Raw genomic sequence first — 18614 nt, forward strand, 5'->3', positions numbered from 1 at the left:
GGAGCTTCGAGGAAGCTAGGGATTCACAGAACAGGTATTCTGGAGAGTTTTAGGGGCTGAAAACAGAGAATTCAGCATGCTGAATTTTTCGGACAGGTTTGTGAAAGTGCTCCCTTGTGCAAGGGAAATCACCTAGAGTTTGAGGATGTTGCCCTCAATGACTTCTACTGTGGTTGTGCTGCCAAAATTGGGTTAGAGTGGTTTTTCAGCCCAATAAAAGAGGCTGCTAGTAGAAGGTGATTCGCTCTTGATCCTACAGGTGCGGGGACCTGAGGATATGCTATGGTTGTGACTGGCACGCAAATTGGAGCTCAAAACAGTGAATTACAGCTTGCTGTATTTTTCTGCAGGTTTAGGGTTTCGCCTCCATTTGATGCCTAAAACCCCCAGAAGCTTCAGGGAAGCTAGGGAACGGTCTTGCAAGTGTTTTGGGGCACGTTCCCTAGTTGGCCCTTGTTGACCGCTAGGCTCATCCTCTTGACTTGAGTTACTGGATATATCCATGTTGTCCTCAAAGTCCATTGCATCTATGCAACACTCATTGAATTGTTTATGTCTCTTGACAAAGAAAAGAAAGCCCCAAAAATAATATAATGCCATGTTACAGCTTCAAGTCCAAACATGCAGTTAAACCTGTTTATGAAAAGAGAACATGAAAAACCTCACTAATAACAATTTCTCTCATTAAGAGGACCATCAGTGTGCACTTCACCGGCATTGGCCAGCACAAGAGGCAAGGAGAATATCGACAACACAGCAAAAAGCTGAACAAACAAATTAATAAATTCTACATAAACAGACCAAAAGTTTCAGAGGAGGCCATCTTTCGCATCCAACAAGAACAACAGTCGAGCCTTTAAGCTTGACTCGGTAGATTTACAAAGCATGAATAATGGTGTGTGCTATGTGCCTTCAGTGTCTTTGGTTCAAAGCATACCTTCAGTGTCTCAAGCTCCACAAATATAGCTTATTGACGATAGTGCATATCTGTGAGTGGGTGGGTGTGCAGGCAGGTGCATGTGCATGTGTGTGTGTTGGGGGGCAGGGAGAAGGGGGGGGAGGGGCGGGTAATTCTTTTTTGAAAGCCCTGTTTTACCTACTCAAGAGCAATATGTTCATTAATAGATTGCATTACAAAACCTGTTTTATTGATGCCTACCTTCGTAGAGGATACTTTGTCCTTCCGAGTGACAGTAATCCAGTAAAAACCAAGCACAAAGAGGATGGCCCTGGAAAGAAATCGCCCCGAATGTACTATAACCGTTCTGCGCAATCCAGTCAAGTGAGCATAACTCCCCTGACTTTTAGGCAAAGAATTGGTTGTGTCAGAGGCATTATGTGCATTGTTGTTCTCGGCCCCACGATGAAGGGGTGTGACACTAGAATTACCATTCCTTTCTTCAACCCCATTGTTGTCCGGTAAACGGTACATTGTACAAATTTTGCAGATAAGATAGTAGGTCACCACAATGATGAAAAGTAAAACCACCTTCAATGGCACAAGGACCAGTAAAGCAAAGACCAAGACTGCTTTCTCCCATAAACTAATGTCCCCAGTGCCCATGGTTCCATACGTGTCACACCGTACATAGGCTGCATATTTGAACTCCATCTCCTTCAAGACCTTCTCCATCTCCTCTGAAGTTTTTCTAGCGTCCTTGCTTTCATGCAATGAGTCTTCCCTCTCCCCTCTCATAAGCAGAGGGGATTCATCTGCATGCACCCGTGGAGCACCTTCCACATTGATGTCTTCATGAAGACTCTCTACTGATGACAATGCCATATCTGTCCCTTCTGAAGATGAAGCAGCCATAGTGATTGACAACAATATTGAAGGTACCCTCTGTGATCACCAGATGATTTTCTGCCTGTAAGCATATAAGCCTGTCCAGACAAAGGCGGTCCTGCACATATAGTTGCAAAGAGCGCAGTTGTACATTCGCACATACAGCCTCTGATTGTTACTTTTTGGCACCCAAAGCAAAAACCTTTGAGGAATCCACCTCACAGCAACTCCGCACAGATCACAAGAATCGCCTGCACACACATAATAAGCTCTTAATCACAAAAACCCTCTGCACATTCATGGTTATAGGATGGCGATGCAAGAAACAAAATCCTGAAAAAGGATTGATATAATGGAAGGCTTGACTTTGTGTACTGGAGAGAAAAAAAGGCATCTTGATTACTTGTTCAGTAAAGGAGAGAAAAAGAGAACATGATGGACGCAAGGAAAACACACACCAACACTCAAATGGGGCAAGAAAACGCAGAAACCCTAGGACAGCTTGATATCGTGATCAAGTCAGAAAACACAAAGAAAATCGCAGAAGTTTTGAAAGCAGGAAACAGGAAATGAGGGTTTTAAGACATGGCGTGATCGAAGATGGGCACGAAATACACGCTGACGCTGCTACAGAAAAGAAGCTTTTTGTTGTTGATTTGCGGCGATGTCGGAACTCGACAAGTTCTTTTTTTGACTTAAACACTATTGTTAGAGGAACCTTTCCTACTCTCTGAGTCTCTCTCCCCAAACCTCCCCTCGTGACTAGGAGGGATCTACGGTGGGAAAGAGGCGTCGCGATCGAGATTTGATGGAGCACCGTTGGATTCCCGGGAGCCAGAGCTCTGACGTTGGCCAGGGCCTTCTTGTTCAGGGGGGCTGCTGGCCATAGGCTTCTTACCTTTGTCTAGATAGCCATCCTTAGGGTGGGGAGGGGCTGCCTCAGGCTTAACTTTTCTAGGGCAATCCTTTACAATGTGCCCTTGCACCCCACAGTGGAAACAGGCGTTGGGTAAATGTTTATAAAAGATCTCCTTCTACTCCATCATCTCTAACAAGATTCCATGCTCTGGGAAGCTCAGTAGAGAGATCAATTTCTACAAGAACTTGGGGGTGCCACCGGGGGTTAATGTCGTTTTGGGGTCGGACTCCCAGAACTTTACCAAGCGGTTCCGCTAGGGTTTTCTCAGAATCGGGTAGTATTGGAAGGGAAGATCAGGGAATTCTACCCACACAGGGTACTTAAGCTAATTACCCCCCTCTGGCTTAAAGCCAGGAAACCATTTGAAGAGGCAAAGAGGGGAATTTTTTATCATCCATTGCCCTGCAGCAAGGGTCTGAAGGGCCATTTCAGAGGATTTCATGAGGAAGATGTAAGTGTTGTTCCTAAGGGCCTGTGTAACCAAGACCTCTATCCCCTTGGACTCTCAGTTAGACCTGATCCATGCCCTCAGAACTTCCATAGGAGGGCGGGGGCCAAAGATCATTCCTACTAGGGCTCTTTGTTCATAGTCTAGTTCAATACCTTTGACAAGAGAACTGGGGATGCGAAATCAGCCAGAGGTAAAATGGCTTCTGAATTGTTTGAAGTATATTGTACTGTTGGCTCCTAACAAAATGAAGAACTTCTAAATGAAGTGTACTAGTTGAAGGAATATTATTATATTGTACTGTTGGCTCTTAATAAAATGAAGAATTAGTGACGAGGCTTGTGTACTGGCCATTCCTTTTCGTTCCAGGACTGTTGGATTTAATGCACATGTGAGACCTGTGTGTGTGTGTGTGTAATTGCTCTATTATTGCAATGTTGCAACTCTGTGTATAACAGCTATGGTGTCTGCATAATCCGTGACAGCAATTGTCCGCATCTCTGTCTTGGATATAAGCGATGTCGCAACATGGCAATCATGACACATCCGCATGTTCTTGTGATGGAAACAGTTTCTCCTTGAGGTGTATTGATGAGGGCACAAGCAAGGGTCAGCTTCTCAGAATGATGCCATAGCAAATGTGCCTTTGCACCATAGATAGGAAATATCCCGTGAAACCCAATGCAGACCTACCCTTGCTGTGACATTTTATGTGCAATATCTTCTAGCTGCGACAGCCACTCATCTGGAACCCTAGAGTACTGGATGCAGAGGGTCGCCAGCTGGGTGTGCGTACTCACATTGATTGGGCGGCATGGGCCAATGGGCCAGCCGCATCTCTTCTGTCCTGGTTAGATGCTAGATGCCTGGATGTTAATTTGATACGCTCCACTTACTCTATTGGCAGAGGTGTTGCTCCTCGTATTCAGGAGATTGATGCAGCTATACCACAGCATTGGATTGATGTTGTTACAGCTCCTCAGCTCGACAGTCAGGATTTCTTGGGCAGTTGGTGGGCTTTCTTTCACACACCACATTCGGATCCACCTTGCACTCGTTATGGTGATACATTCTTTGAGGTTACTTCTGACTTCCGTCTGCGCCATGTTCACTCTTCTTCACCTCTGACCTCTGGAACTTGGCATCGCATCCGCGTTATTGGTTCCAAAGGTAGAGTGCACAGAGTGGATCCAGAGATAGAGTTACATGAGGTTGCTTTGTGGACTTTGTTAATTTGGGAGGGCCGCCCACTCTCTCGGCTTTCTTGGGACCCAGGGGAGTGGCTGTGGCCAGTGGTACTTGCTTCGGATCCTGCAGTTTCCTTTTTTGAGTACTCTGTGCCGATTGGCAGAGCCATTTTACTCGGACAGGATCACAGACAGCCTACTAGATTGCGCTCATGGCTTCATGCTGGCCTTTCACATGCCTTCACTGGTAGATTTTGGAGCCATATCTGGTCAGCAGGGGTCAGTCGCAGGATTTCTTATTTCATGTGGATGCTAGCTCATGTAGGTTTGCCTGTTGGGACTTGGTCAGCACAGATGGGACATGATCCCACATGCCTCCGCTGCACTGATCACTTGTCTGAGTCTCAGAGACATTGCTTTTGGATATGTTCTCAGGTGCAACAGATTTGGAGAGGTGTTGCTCTGCTTCTCTCTCGCATTGGTGTATGTCAGGGTTATGTGACGTGGGGTTCAGTTTCATGGCTTCTCCAGTTTGCGGGACCACATATCCGTTTTGAGGGGTTGCTAGATGACCCTACTTATTTGCTTGCAGTTGGGACATACTTGGTGGGATCACTCTCCATGCTATCCGGATCGACCCACGATGCTTCTGTGCAGGACAGGGAGCCTATTTTTGCCACTGTGGCTGCTATCACGTTGTGGTGTATTTGGAAGGCTCGATGCATGCATGTTCTTAGTCATGAGCCTTCCTCAGCAGAGGATACTCTCCGCATCATCTGGTCAGAGCTGTTGCACACTCTCCGCAGTCAGTGGGATGCTGCACAGGGTGATGAGCTGCACAGCAGAGGAGATTTAGTTTTCTTCACACATGGGGGCGGTCTTCACATTTCTTTCATTTTGACAGAGGATTCCTGGTTTGGCACTACGCTGTGCCTGACTGGCTGCTGCTTCATGCTACACATAGGCCACCTTGACTCTCTTCATTTAGCTATGTGATTTGTATCTTTCTTTTGTGCTGCCCATAGGACCAGGCCATTGGCGGCCTATGGGATTCAGTACGTCGTAATATAGCCCTGGTTACTCCAAAAAAGAGAGAGAGAGAGAGAGAGAGAGAGAGAGAAGGCCGCGTGACAGGCTTGAGGGCCTTGCCCTCTGTTTGCCCGTGCGACCCCCTTCTGCCTCCACATTAGTGCGCGCGCGTCCCCTTTTCTTCAGACGTGACCCCCTCTGCTGCTTGTCTGCATGCTTGTTGTGCGCAAACGGTCTGCCTGTGTGTGTGTTGTTCTGCGTGGCGTGCGTGTGTTTTTGCTGTTTGGGCTGTGTGTTTTGCTCTGCATGTTTTTTCTCTTTTATTGTTTGCTTGGGGAGCAGTTTAGGGTTTGTGCTTGTGTGTTTCCATTTTTTGCTTGCCTGCTTGGTGTCGGGTTTGTTATTGGGAGCGTGTGCCTAGGTTAGCTGGAAGGGGTGGGGTGTGTGTGAGTTCCCCTCCTGGCTTTCCTTCTGTGTTGGAGGCGGGGTGGGGGGGGGTGGGGGGGGGGTGCAGCCTTTTCTTTGGATCTGTAGTGGCACTTCAATGAATTATCTTTCTCCTCTCCTTGCAAGTTGGAAGCCGCTCATCCTACCCCAGGCATATGTTTTTGCGAGCTGGCCTTCGTGCTCTGGTGGTGGTTGCTACACTTGTCCTGCTCCAGGCTGTTGCTCTTGCAAGTTGTACCCGCTGCTCCAGTTGCTTTTGGTGGTCTTCTGGTGTGCTTCTTATGGCTGCTCCTCATGAAATTGTTCTTCCTACTGCGGTGTGATTGGTTGGGCCATTGTGTTCTAGCAAAGCCCGAATCGGTGGGTTGTGATAAGAAATTAAAGTGCTCCATTGCGACATCGCTAGATGCCCTTTCGGGAATGGTGTTCGGCAGATTTATGCCGCCTGTAGAGCAGCTTCGCACAAGAGGCCTGGAGGGCTTTGGTCGTCACTCGACAGTCTTTTATTTTTGATGGGGCGGGGCACTTTTCCCCTCCTCCTGAGCTTCTTGTTGTATCTTGAGGGGTTTTTTCCACCGTTATGTAGTCTGTATTATCATGTACTTGCCTTTTGGCATTTTCAGTAATATGAATGGGTCTCAAGCCCGGTGGTTTCTTGCACACACAGAGAGAGAGAGAGAGAGAGAGAGAGAGAGAGAGAGAGAGAGAGTGGCTTGCAGATGTACATGTCTTTGCGGAGGGGAAGAGGATTCCCTGTCTTCCTCCACAGGATGTTTCCTTGGAGAAGACAGCCTCTTCCAAGAGGCAGAGATTGTGATGTGGTCACTCTTGTCAGCCGGATTGCAGGGATGCTATATATGCTCTTATTTATGGATGTCCACGTGGCTTCTTGGGATGTATTATATTGTGGATCTCCTTGTTGCACTACACATGGTTCTCTGCTGGTTGGTTTGCTCTTTGTGAGGGTTGATTGCTCCGTCGTCAGCTGCATGTATTTGGTGAGGTTGCTATGGCTGTTCTTCACAGATGCATGTATGGTGAGGTGGATGCTTCTGTTAGCGGCATGCTTTGTTGCCAGATGTATGTCTCTGTTACAGTTCACATGGATGTACGACCTTCTGTGGTCCACTGCTTTGTGGTTATGGATGTTCAGTTCTCTGCATTCACCTTGGCTCTATGCATATCCTCTCTTGGAATGTTAATGGCTTACGCACTTCGCGGATAGTTGGGAACAGAGCTTCCCGACTAAAGAGAGAGATTGCTAGTGCCACTTCTTCGCCAGTGGATATCTTGTTGCTCCAGGAGCATAAGTTGGCTCACCCCTTTGGCCATCTCTTGGGCTCTGGTTCTCGCACCTACTGGTCTCCGTCAATTGGGGAGTCTGGTCACAGTTGTGGTGTTTGCATATCTGTTTCTTCATCCTATGTAGCATCAGTTTGTCAGCAGGATATTTTGGTGCCTGGTAGGGCTATGTATGTGATTGTGAGGATTGCGGAGGCACGCATTGGCTTCTTATCTATTTATGCCCCGACTCACGCTCGAGCTCGGTCGGCCTTTTGGTGCCTTTTAGTTGATGCTTTGCGCCCTTTGCAGTCTTCAGTTGATTCGTGGGTTGTTGGAGGGGACTTCAACAACGTTGAGTCTGCCCAGGATTACCAGGCTGAGGTAGCCCCTGTCTTGACCTCTATTGCGCAGTCAGAGCAGGATGCATAGGAGAGATTTTTGCTTTGCATTCGTGCTGTTGATGCTTGGTGCACACCATCGTTTGCTCATCAGCCTTGTTCGTTGGCCTTCTCTTGGGGTTTGCGCCGTCAGCAGGGCCGTTTGCTTGAGAGATTGGATAGGATCTATATTGGAGACTGGGCCTCTCACCTGGGTGGCTCTATATGCATTTGGCCGGGCACATCGATGTCAGATCATTGCCCAGTTTCTTTGCTTATTGCTTTTGCTAGGCCCCATGCAGATCGTCGAGGGTCACGGATTCCCGATAGGTTGCTTTCTTCATGTGACTTGACTGCTCGCATTTCTCAGATTTGGGGGGCAGATCCCACCTCTCAAGATCCTTCAGTACACTTTTTGCATGCTGAGTTCCTCGCTTCTTGTATCAGGGACTCCAGTATATCTTGCCGGGAGACCACTTCTGCTGCTCGTCGTGACGCAGCCCAGCGGGAGCGCTCTTTGCTTGCCCCTTTGGCTTCGGTACAGTGCCTTTTACAGTTACATCCAGGTGATGCACACTATGCTGCTAGACATTCCGATTTGCTTGCTGAGCTCCGGGAGACTCAGGAGAGGAGATCCGAGTTCTCTTGTCACGCGACAGCGGCTCGTTGGGTAGCGCTCGGTGACAGGATGAACAAAGACTTCTTTGCTATGCACAGGGAGAGACCTCCTGGGACTTCTCTTCGCGCAGTTTTGGATGATCATGGACACTTGGAGACCCACCCAGATCGTGTTCTTGACATTGCTACATCTTATTATGAGAGCCTCTTTTCTGCTGACCCAGTCACACCTGAGGTCCAGGTAGCCAGAGATACAGTTTGGTCCCACACTAGACGGTCTATCACAGCTGATATGGCCCGCTCTCTTTGTTCTGTATTTACCGTGCAGGAGTTACGAGAGGCAGTGGATGCTCTAGACCCTGCTTCCTGTCCAGGGGATGATGGTCTCACCCGTCAGTTTTTCCTTACTTATTGGGATGCTATTTCAGGGCCTCTGCTCAGAGGATTGCAGGAGATTTATGACTCTGGTTGTATGCCTCGGTCTATGTGCTCTGGTCTTATATCTCTTATACCTAAGGGAGGGGACAGTACGCTTTTGCGCCAGTGGCGGCCCATTACGCTCCTCCCTACGGTGTATAAGATATTAGCTTCTATGCTGGCAGGGCGTGTGCGGCCTTTCCTTCCGGACATTATTCATGGGTCTCAGACAGCTTTTATCCAGGATCGCTGCATTCTGGATAACATCTTTTGCTACCATCAGGCTGTGGAGTGGGCTTGATCTATTGGTACCCCCCTTGCTTTGCTCTTTCTCGACTTTGAGAAAGCTTATGACAGGGTGGACTGGTCCTTTTTGGAGGGCACTCTCTCTCGCATGGGATTCCCACAGCAGTGGATCACTGGGGTTTCGGCTCTTTACTGATTTGCACGATGAAACTGCTCCCAACGAAGCTCTCCTCCTCCAAACGCAAAAATGCTGATGTTTTCCCCCGTCTGGAGCTGAAAACGATGCTGTTTTCACTGTGCAGAAGGCTGAAAAACGCTGATGTTCTTCCCCTCCTGCTGAAAAAACGCAAATGTTCTCCTCCTACTCTGGCTGAAAAACGCAAGTGTTTCCCCCCCCTCTGGAACTGAAAACGCTGCTGATTTTCCCCTTGCAGGCTGCTGAAAACGCTGATGCGCTCCGCCTCTTCTTGCTGAAAAAATCAAATGTCTTCCTCCCGCTCCAGACGAAAAAACGCTGATGTTGCTGCACCCCAAGGCTGAAAACACTGATGTTCTTCTGTCAGGGCAGCCTTTGCAAAAAAACGCAGGTGCTTTGGAGGTGTTTCTAGCGCACCAAATCGCTCACGATCGTCGAGAACTCTGCTCTAATACCATGTCAAAGATGGCAACAGAAATGAAATGATCACACACAACAGCAACAATGAGAGAAAGAGAAGGAATGAAGACGTCAAGATTGCTTGATCAAGATTGACGATACAAGAGAGATGCCTCGCAAGGGAAACCCATGTGTAAGGCTCGGCTCCACCAAAATGACTGAGTGAATGAAAATGAGGAATGAGGCAATTTATAGGCTGCTAAGTGGCTGGTAGGCCAAAAAGCAGGATAGCAAAAAAATAATAACAACCTCCAAAAATAGGGTGGCGACCTCTAAAAATAGCTAGAAGGCTGGGAAAAACACCAGACAAAATCCTAAAAATACTGCAGGGTGGCCAGCCCACAACCAAGGGCCTGGACCACTAGATGACACATCTGGATATGACAAAAGCTAGCTTTAACACAAACAGGGTGGTTTTCATGGAGCACTTGAGCGTTTTTTAAAAAGCGAGGAAAAGTGTAAAGGTTCACTTTTTGGTGCGCGTTTTGAGGGCCAAGATGAAGAGGTGATGATGAGCCACAGCTACGAAAGGTGCCTAGGTATATGGACAAAGTTTCTCCATCAGAGCAAGTGACAAGGGGTAGCAGGGAGGTCCTTTTTCATTTTGGTCCTCAAAGGTTTCGAAATTTATTTATTTTTTCGAGCTTTGGCCTCACCTCATGCTGCCATGTGACAAGCTCAAGCGCTTGAATTATCCCACATACTGAAATTTTTATATAGCATCAAGTCTTTATGTGGTAAAAAACTCATAGCTCTCTCACTCGTCTCTAAGGAGACACCCTGAGCTCATGCTCTCATTGACTATGGTGTTGTCTTGCCATCCGTGCGTGGACGGAGATGATGATAGACTCCACCATGCCGCCGTGCATGTAGTGCCGTACAATGTTGATGTCGGCCTCGTCGGTGTGTTGGCCGTGCCTACTGCTGGTGATGGCCATCCCTGCTCGCGATGCTATGCTCAAGGTTGCCATGGCTCTTGTGCTCTCTTGTGGTGTCTGCTTCGTGGCTCCATGGGAGCTTGACCTGAAGCTTATTGATGATGCTCTTGGTGATGGCAATACCTTCTCGTGGGTGGCTATGGCAGGCCTGCAGGCCATCGGTCCCACCAAGATGATGATAATGATGTTGGAGCCCTTAGGGGGCCGTTCCCACAGTAGATGGGGTGCTTCCCTCGGTTATTCTCAGGGGCAATCCTCTGACACATCAATTACAGCACCATGACTGATCCGGTGTGTGTTCATTTGGACTTGTGTAGGTACAAGTGACATGGCAACTATTCATATGGAGGACAATTGGAGGGGGGACTGCCCAAGTGGTGACCGGGCTCACAAGCCCCCCATTTGGATAAGGTCACACATAAGGAGTGAATTCCCACCCTGGGACCCCCCAACTCAAGAAAAAAGCGCCGAAGAGGAGGTTCCTACATATGGACGGCCAGGAGCTAAAGATAAGGGAAGGATGCATGCAAGCCACACGTGGGAGGATAGCAATGAAGGAGAGTCACAGAAACACTGCCTTTGGACATGTACTCAAGTGCAGCCGATCTGGAGATCTATTTGCCTACTTCTCTCTTGTGTGGGTGTTTGCCAGCAGGGCTATTTCACGTGGGGCGCTGTCTCCTGGCTTCTGCAGTTCTCCGGCCCACACCTTTTTTTCGAGGGGGAGCCTACAGACCCCGTTTATCTACTAGCCATTGGGACTTATTACGGGGGCTCACTTTCCATGATACCCGCATCTGTCCGCAATGCTGCTGACCAGAGCAGGGAGCCTATTTTTGCGACTATTGCTTCTATCACACTGTGGTGTATTTGGAAGGCTCGATGCATGCACGTTCTTAGTCATGAGCCTTCCTCTGCAGAGGACACCCTGCGTATCATTTGGTCCGAGTTACTGCACACTCTCCGCAGTCAGTGGGATGCTGCACAGGGGGGATTCTAGAGTTGCACAGCAGCGGAGATTTGATTTTCTTCATACTTGGGGGTGGTCTTCACAGTTCTTTCATTTTGACAGGGGCTTCATGGTATGGCACTGTGATGTGCCAGAGTGGCTGATTCTTCATGCATCACATCAGCCACCTTGATCATTTGATTTTGTACTTTTCTCTTTGATTTGTACTGCCCATAGTGCCAGGCCATTTGGCGGTCTATGGGATACGGTATGACGTAATATAGTCCTGGTTACTCCAAAAAAAAAAAAGAGATGAAGGAGAGCCATCCATTTGACTCAAAAAGTAACCGGACACTTGGCAATAAAGGAGGCTTGCACATACATACATGTACCACACAGCACTGAAATGCCAATTCCATGCAAACACGGAGGACCACACACTTAGCAATCATGTAGCTCATGCACCATACACTTGTCATGCACTTTTTTTTACCATTTTCATGCATCCTTGTAGTTCTATATAAAGGACCCTTGTGCACATTTTTGGGGCCCACACTCTTGTACACCGGAAGGTTGCCGAAATTGAATCAAGAGCGCTTTTGGCTTATGCATTCTTTTTGCTACTCTCTAGCATTGTTTTGAGGGGGGGAGAGTGCTGTGTGTGAGAGATTACTTGTATACGTGTGTAGTGTGAGGTATTAGGAGATGTTTGATGCATGTGTGGTGAAACAGGGAGTCTACAATACACTAACGTGCTCCTATGTGTACACATATACATCTCTCTCACTATTTCTCTTCCTCTTGCTAAAAGAAGGCATTAGCCCGTATTCTATTGATCGGATTGGGTGTGGATGTGATGGGTGTGTGTAGAGTGAGTGCGTCCCCCCTACCCCGTGTGTGTTGTGTCGAGCTCACATTAAGCTACTGGTGCCCCGGTTTGTTTGTGTGGACAATAGTTGACACTCAAGTTTGAATTGTTGCCGCTATTTGCTGGAAGCGCTAATATGATGACTATAATTTGTTGGATTTTTGGGGTTTTATAACGCTAGCCAACTAAATTCTCTAGTTCAGGAACTTGTGTTTCTTTGCAGATCTAGAAATGATGTGGGTCTTTTGCAGAGTTTTTACTCCTTTCTCAATTGCTGATATTTCGTCCTTCCATTTGGTAAAGGTGTGGGTCTCTGAGGCTGTCATGGAGGGGCTCAGCACTATTTCATGATTTTCTTTTTCCTTCAATGCACAAGCTCCATGAGAATGAATGCCTCTCAGGACAATGGTTATTTTCCGGGTTGTATTCTTGGATGATTTGCTAAACCCTACAGCAAGCTGTAGATGAACACATCAGTGTTCCCACTCTAGATTAGATACAGGACAAGTTTTAATTTTAGCTTCAGGTAGGCCCTCCTCTTTGTGCACTTGTCAACTGCTGACTATATATTGCCTTAACATGACTTTGTTAGTAGTGCTGTCATGGAGGGGCTCAGCGCTATTTCATGATTTTCTTTTTCCTTTGATGCTCAAGCTCCATGAGAATGAATGCCTCTCAGGACAATGGTTATATGTAGACTTCATATCTGCCAGATTTATTGTTTTGTAGGTTTTGTGATGGTTCTAAGTCTTTCTTCTCTTGCTATTGTGCATAGATGTGGACATACTTCTTTTGAAATGTGGAGAATGGGCATGATCGTTTCTTGTTGTTTCACGTATAAGTGAAAGCGACGTAACCTTTTTTAAACATGGTGAGTGGATGTGGCTCTCATTTGTCCAATACTACCACCGGACACTTTGTCTGAGACTTCAAGCAAGGGTGCAAATTATGCAGTAATCAACAAGTCTGCTTTATTATTCTTCAAAAGGACTTTACAGACCGTTGGGGGTGAGGTGCACCAAGAGGTACACCCACACCTTATAGGCATGAAGCTGGTTTCATCATCAGCATGGTACACAGCCACATCCATATTTCCTGGATATCAAGTGGCAAATTACTTCTCATCTTAAATGGGATTAATTGAGTGTTGAGGTGACTGCCTTGCAGCATAATTATTGCCTGTGCCTATTGTACACAATATTCAATTAGAAACTCAATTCATTTTGTGCAAAGTTTTTTGTTTTCTACATTTATTGCCTCGTATCTCCCACAACTGAAGGTCTCTCTCTCTCTCTCTCTCCACACAAGCAAACATGTGCATCATCGATTGGGAGCTTGTAAGAGGTTAGCCCTCGTGTGAGAAGTTAGAGAGAGAGAGAGAGAGAGAGAGAGGCAAGGGTTAAAACAAGGTTTCACACAAAATAGCTTTGCACTACAAAATGAGAGATGCTTGGGATTAATCGAGCCTTGGTGAGACATGTGAGGTTTTCATGAATAATACAAGAATTATGCATGTGGGTTAATTCAACCGTTGTATAGGTGAGGGGTGAGAGGCTTGCATGCATGTGGGTTAATTCACACGATGTCTTCCTCCACACGTATTATTGGATCATCCTTTCGCAACGGTCAAGTCATGCATTGGGTACAAATCATCATTTAACTCTCAAGTTTCTTGATGTGGCCCACACTACATGAGCGGTGCATTAAGCTTGGGTTTGTTTGGTGATGACACTGGGTAGCCATGTGCTCGTCCTTCCCACTAGTTGCATTGATTTCAAGCCTTGCTGAATAAGGCTTGTGGTGTGTTGGAGTTGAGGTTCTTGTTTGAGATGAGTGGGACACCTCTATAACAAAGCCACTCTTTAGTGAAGAATCTGCTTCTCCAATATCTCACACAATCGCTCAACAAACATCTATGCACTCCAAAATCTTCATGTATCTTTGGGAATTTACATGCTCATGCCCACCCAAAAATGCATATGTCATCGCATGGAATTATGGTAGCAACCAATTGATGTTATTGCATGACCAAGGTTGCTTCGTACGCGAAACTACATCCACAATCCTCAAAACATCACGACTTATAACCAAGCCCTAAAATTAGTAGGCCATGAAAATGATTGTGATGCCTCACAAACCATCGACCCTCTAGAGGAGCTTTATAGCTTGAATGGATGATAAGCTACGATTTTTATCTTTGTGACCTCTATCAAATTCACACTATTAGAATAGAACATTGAATGGATAGGAGGTTGCCCAAAACAATACCTCAACTGCACACAACAAAGAGAGCGCTCAACAACCCCCACAAATACACGATAAGACTAATGGATTCCTTTATCAGAAGCTTGCAAATTTCTTTTCTCCCTCACGCTCTACACTTGCAAATTTCTATTTATACGCTATAGCCCCAAGACAACTTTTTTAAAGTACCTAGTTCCTGTCACTATACTAGTCACGTGCTGCACATGAGTGCACCCATACTCTTCTCACTTCATAAACTTGATTTTAGGGATTTCCAAAAAGTGCCCAACATAGCTTGCCACACCCCAAGCTTGCTAGATCATTCATGATCAACATCAAAAGATATAAGGAGCTTGTAGACCCAAAGTAGAGTCTTCTTCTTCTCATATGGAGTGACTAAATCACGAGAGCTTGCCACACCCCAAGTTTGCTAGATCATTCATGATCAACATCAAAAGATATAAGGAGCTTGTAGACCCAGAGTAGAGTCTTCTTCTTCCCATATGGAGTGACTAGATCAACACCATCATCCATAAGCATGTTGTCATCAAAATTTAATATTGATATGCAAATAATGTCTATTTATCATCAAAATATCATTATGGACTTACACCAAGGTTTCCGTGTAAACCAAATGATAGTTTGATGCAAATGAAATTTGATCTCTTAAAACATAACTAATTAACAATTAAACAATAAGAAATAATCAATTAAAACAAAACGTGAAAGAAAATTACTTGAAAAGATTGTGCAAGACACCAGATTGGGTACCAACCCTTCCCCCCTCAGTCCATGACTTAGTATTTTATCTTCCACCTCTCTTTATTATGAATGAATCAGCATGTACAAAGAAGAAGTTGAGTATAGTAAATAAGTAAGCAATCATGAAGTACATAAGAGTATGGAGGAGAGAATTAGGAGAGGTGAAGAGTAAAGCAGAGCCAGAAGTATATCTTTTGAACCCTTGCTCTGATCAAGCTTTTGACCACTCCCTTCGCTTTGAAAGGGGGGTAAAACTCCACTAGGACTAATGAGAACGCTCCCGGCTTGCTCCTCTTCCTCTTCAAGTCTTTGAACTCACTCATGTGTGAATTGCATGAAAGATTACAGCATAAACAGTAGCTTTAATGGGAGATATACCCTCTTCAAATGGGGGCTTCCATAAGCATGCATTAAGGGAAGATAGACCCTCTTCAATGGGGGCTTCCAAAGCAGTCATAGAGGAAGATGACCCTCATGTGTGAGGGCTTTCTAAGAACCCACAGTCACGAGGAAGAATTCCTCCTAGTAGCTAGAGAGTAGCTATACTCTCTCAGTGGACAGCAGAAACAGTTAGGGGACGGGCTTACGCCCTGTTCTTGTGCTTGTAAAGATTCCCCTTAGTAATAAAGATGATCTTTATGGGGGGGGACCAGCCCATCTTCTGGTCCCCAATAATGTGTCAATCTCTCCCTCTCTCTCTCTCTCTCTTTTGTGAATTATTAATTGAATAAGTTTCAAGTACGCTTCCGTATTTTGTGACAGATATCATGCACAGTTCTCAACTCTGACCATGTCCTGATTGCTTCAACCTTAGCAGGATCTAGACGGACACCGTCTTTAGACACTATATGTCTGAGGAACTGAATTTTCTCCGAGAAGAACTCACTCTTCTTGCCATTAATGAGCAACCTATTACTGCGAAGCTCATTGAAGACTACAGTTAAGTGCTTTCTATGCTCCTCTTCCGACTTTGAATAGACAATCATGTCGTCAAAGAAGGTTCCAACATACTGTCTATATGGACGGAAGATCCTATCCATCATACGATTAAATTTAGTAGGAGCATTTGTTAGACCAAATGGCATCACTAGGAACTCATATAAGCCAAAGGTCGTTTATGAAAGCAGTCTTATGGACATCTTCAGGCTTTATCCTGATCTGATGGTATCCACTCTTTAGATCTATCCTACTAAAAATTGATGCTGTCAAGGATGTCGTCAATTCTAGGAATGGGGAACCTGTTTTAGATGGTATTCTTGTTGAGTGCGCGGTAGTCTATACACATGCGCCAAGAACCATCCTTCTTCTGCACTAAGAGCTCTGGTTAACAAAAGGGTGATGAACTTGGCCGGATCAGCCCCTTTTCTAACAACTCATTCACCTGGCTCAAAATCTCTTTCTACTAGGCTGCACTAACCCTATACGGAGGTCTATTTGGTGGGCTACTGCCTGGCACCAAATCTATGGCATGATCCTCAAACCTCTCTGGTGGCAACTGTGATGGTAAGGAGTTAGAAAAACAGTCACTGAACTGAGACAAGAAAGCAGTTCTATCTCTATCTAACATTGACAAATTTGACTCATCACTTTCTTTAACATCACGTGCAAAAATCAAGTACACAGAAAGATGATTTTTAATTACAGATGTAATGGCAGAAGCCGATACAACAGGTACAGACTCTCCTTTCAATTTGACATCAAGGACATGAGTCTTTCCCCTATGCTCTAACTTTACAGTCTTGTTGAAACTGTCAAGCACACCATGCACTCTGTACAACCATGGCATTCCCAACAAGACATCACAGCCTTCAAGTGGCATGATATAGAATTCTTCTGTATCCACATAAGACTGTATATGCAGACGCAGTTTACCAAGAATGGGTGTCACAGATTCTGAGTGGCCAGGGCATGCCAACCCTGCCTCTGCTGTGTATCCCATCTCATCTGCTTTGATGCCCAAAGTACCAGCCAACTCTAGAGAGATAAAGTTTGCCTTTGCCCCAGGATCAAAGAAAATAAGCACATGTTGATCCCTAACTTTACCCCAAGCTCTGCAAAGCTCACTAGCATCCGAGTGTGGCTTGTCTTCCAGAAGATCTGGCACTAAACCTGCTGAAGGTTTGGGCTTCTTTCTTTTACTGTCCTCTTTGTCTTCCGAATCAGCTGGTCTCTTGCTATTTGGGCAGTTAGACGCAATATGACCAATCTCTTCACATTTAAAGCATTTTCCCTCAGCCCTCAAAGTGTTTTCGCATCATCTCACTTGTACATGACCTTGGTGACATTGTCTAAGAGGACTCTTCGAGTCCAAATAGAATTTATCAGCCATAATCCTGATTGTTCTGGCACTAGGGGTTATTCTTCTAAGATTCTAAGCTCCTTGGGCATGGCATTGCCCAGGTTGTCCACCTCCTTAGGGTCTCTACAATGAGGTACATGCTCCCATCCCTACCCATGTAAATTGCCTCCTTCTAGACCTGAGGATCATCGTATTGATCTTATCCCAGGCGTTGCAGCACCAAATCAGCCCCCATATCGAGTAAGCACCAGCCAGCAAGAAGAAATCCTAGCCCAAGTGACGGAGCTAGTAGAGAAGGGTTTGGTACGACCAAGCTCTTCACCTTATTGCTCTCCTGTTCTTCTAGTCCAAAAGAAGGATGGCTCTTTCCGTATGTGTGTGGATTATAGGGCTTTAAACAAGATAACCATTAAGAACCGGTTCCCTATTCCAAGGATAGATGACATCTTGGATAGGTTGCAGGGAGCATCTATCTTTAGTCGCATCGACTTAAAGAGTGGATACCATCAAGTCAGAGTAGCAGAGCAAGATATCCACAAGACGGCTTTCCGCACATCATTTGGATTGTATGAGTTCTTGGTGATGCCATTTGGGCTCACCAATGCTCCAGCAACATTCAATCTTATGATGAACCGAATATTTCAGCAATACCGCTCATTCACGGGAGTCTTCTTTGATGATGTCTTAGTCTTCTCTAAGATTGAAGAAGAGCATAGGGAGCATCTGCAACAAGTCTTTGAAGCATTTCGTGCGCATGAGCTGAAAATAAACCCTAAGAAGTCTGAATTCTTTCTTAGGGAGATTCATTATTTGGGACACATCGTCTCTCATATAAGGGTGCGCATGGATCCTGCGAAGATCAAGGCAATAGTAGAGTGGCCACCGCTCTCTACCGTGCATCAAGTTAGGAGCTTTCTGGGATTATGCTCCTATTATCGGCGATTTGTACGACACTTCGCTCATATTGCTTCCCCTTTGCATGACCTTACAAAGAAAAAGATCGCTTTTGATGGGATGCTAAGGAGCAATCAGCTTTTCAAACTTTGAAGGACCGCATCAGTCAAGAACCCGTGCTCATTCTCCCTGATCTCAATAGGACTTTTGAAGTCTATTGTGATGCATCAAGAGATTGTGTGGGAGC

The 18614-nt window shown here is 45.8% G+C and overlaps 2 protein-coding genes across 2 annotated transcripts in view; both read right to left on the reverse strand.

The window, feature by feature from the left end:
• The window catches only part of LOC147604766 (mitotic spindle checkpoint protein MAD1-like), a 248191-nt gene that overhangs the window by 149162 nt on the left and 80415 nt on the right, over positions 1–18614 (reverse strand). The window lies entirely within an intron of this gene.
• LOC147604777 (uncharacterized) lies at positions 15909–17459 on the reverse strand. Its single transcript, XM_086795007.1, has 3 exons — positions 17449–17459; positions 16656–17348; positions 15909–16206 (listed from the first exon to the last, which is right to left on the reverse strand). The coding sequence occupies exons 1-3, from the start codon at positions 17457–17459 to the stop codon at positions 15909–15911; spliced, it is 1002 nt and encodes a 333-aa protein (XP_086651133.1).

This window comes from Cibotium barometz, chromosome 61 (genome assembly GCF_041138505.1).
Source record: "Cibotium barometz isolate CiBa-2024 chromosome 61, ASM4113850v1, whole genome shotgun sequence".
Classification (NCBI taxonomy): Eukaryota; Viridiplantae; Streptophyta; class Polypodiopsida; order Cyatheales; family Cibotiaceae; genus Cibotium; species Cibotium barometz.

Coding starts and splice junctions, on each gene's coding strand:
- LOC147604777 (XM_086795007.1), bottom strand. Junction 16,207..16,655: donor TCACAGTTGCCACCAGAGAG/GTTTGAGGATCA, acceptor TATGATGGATAG/GATCTTCCGTCCATATAGAC.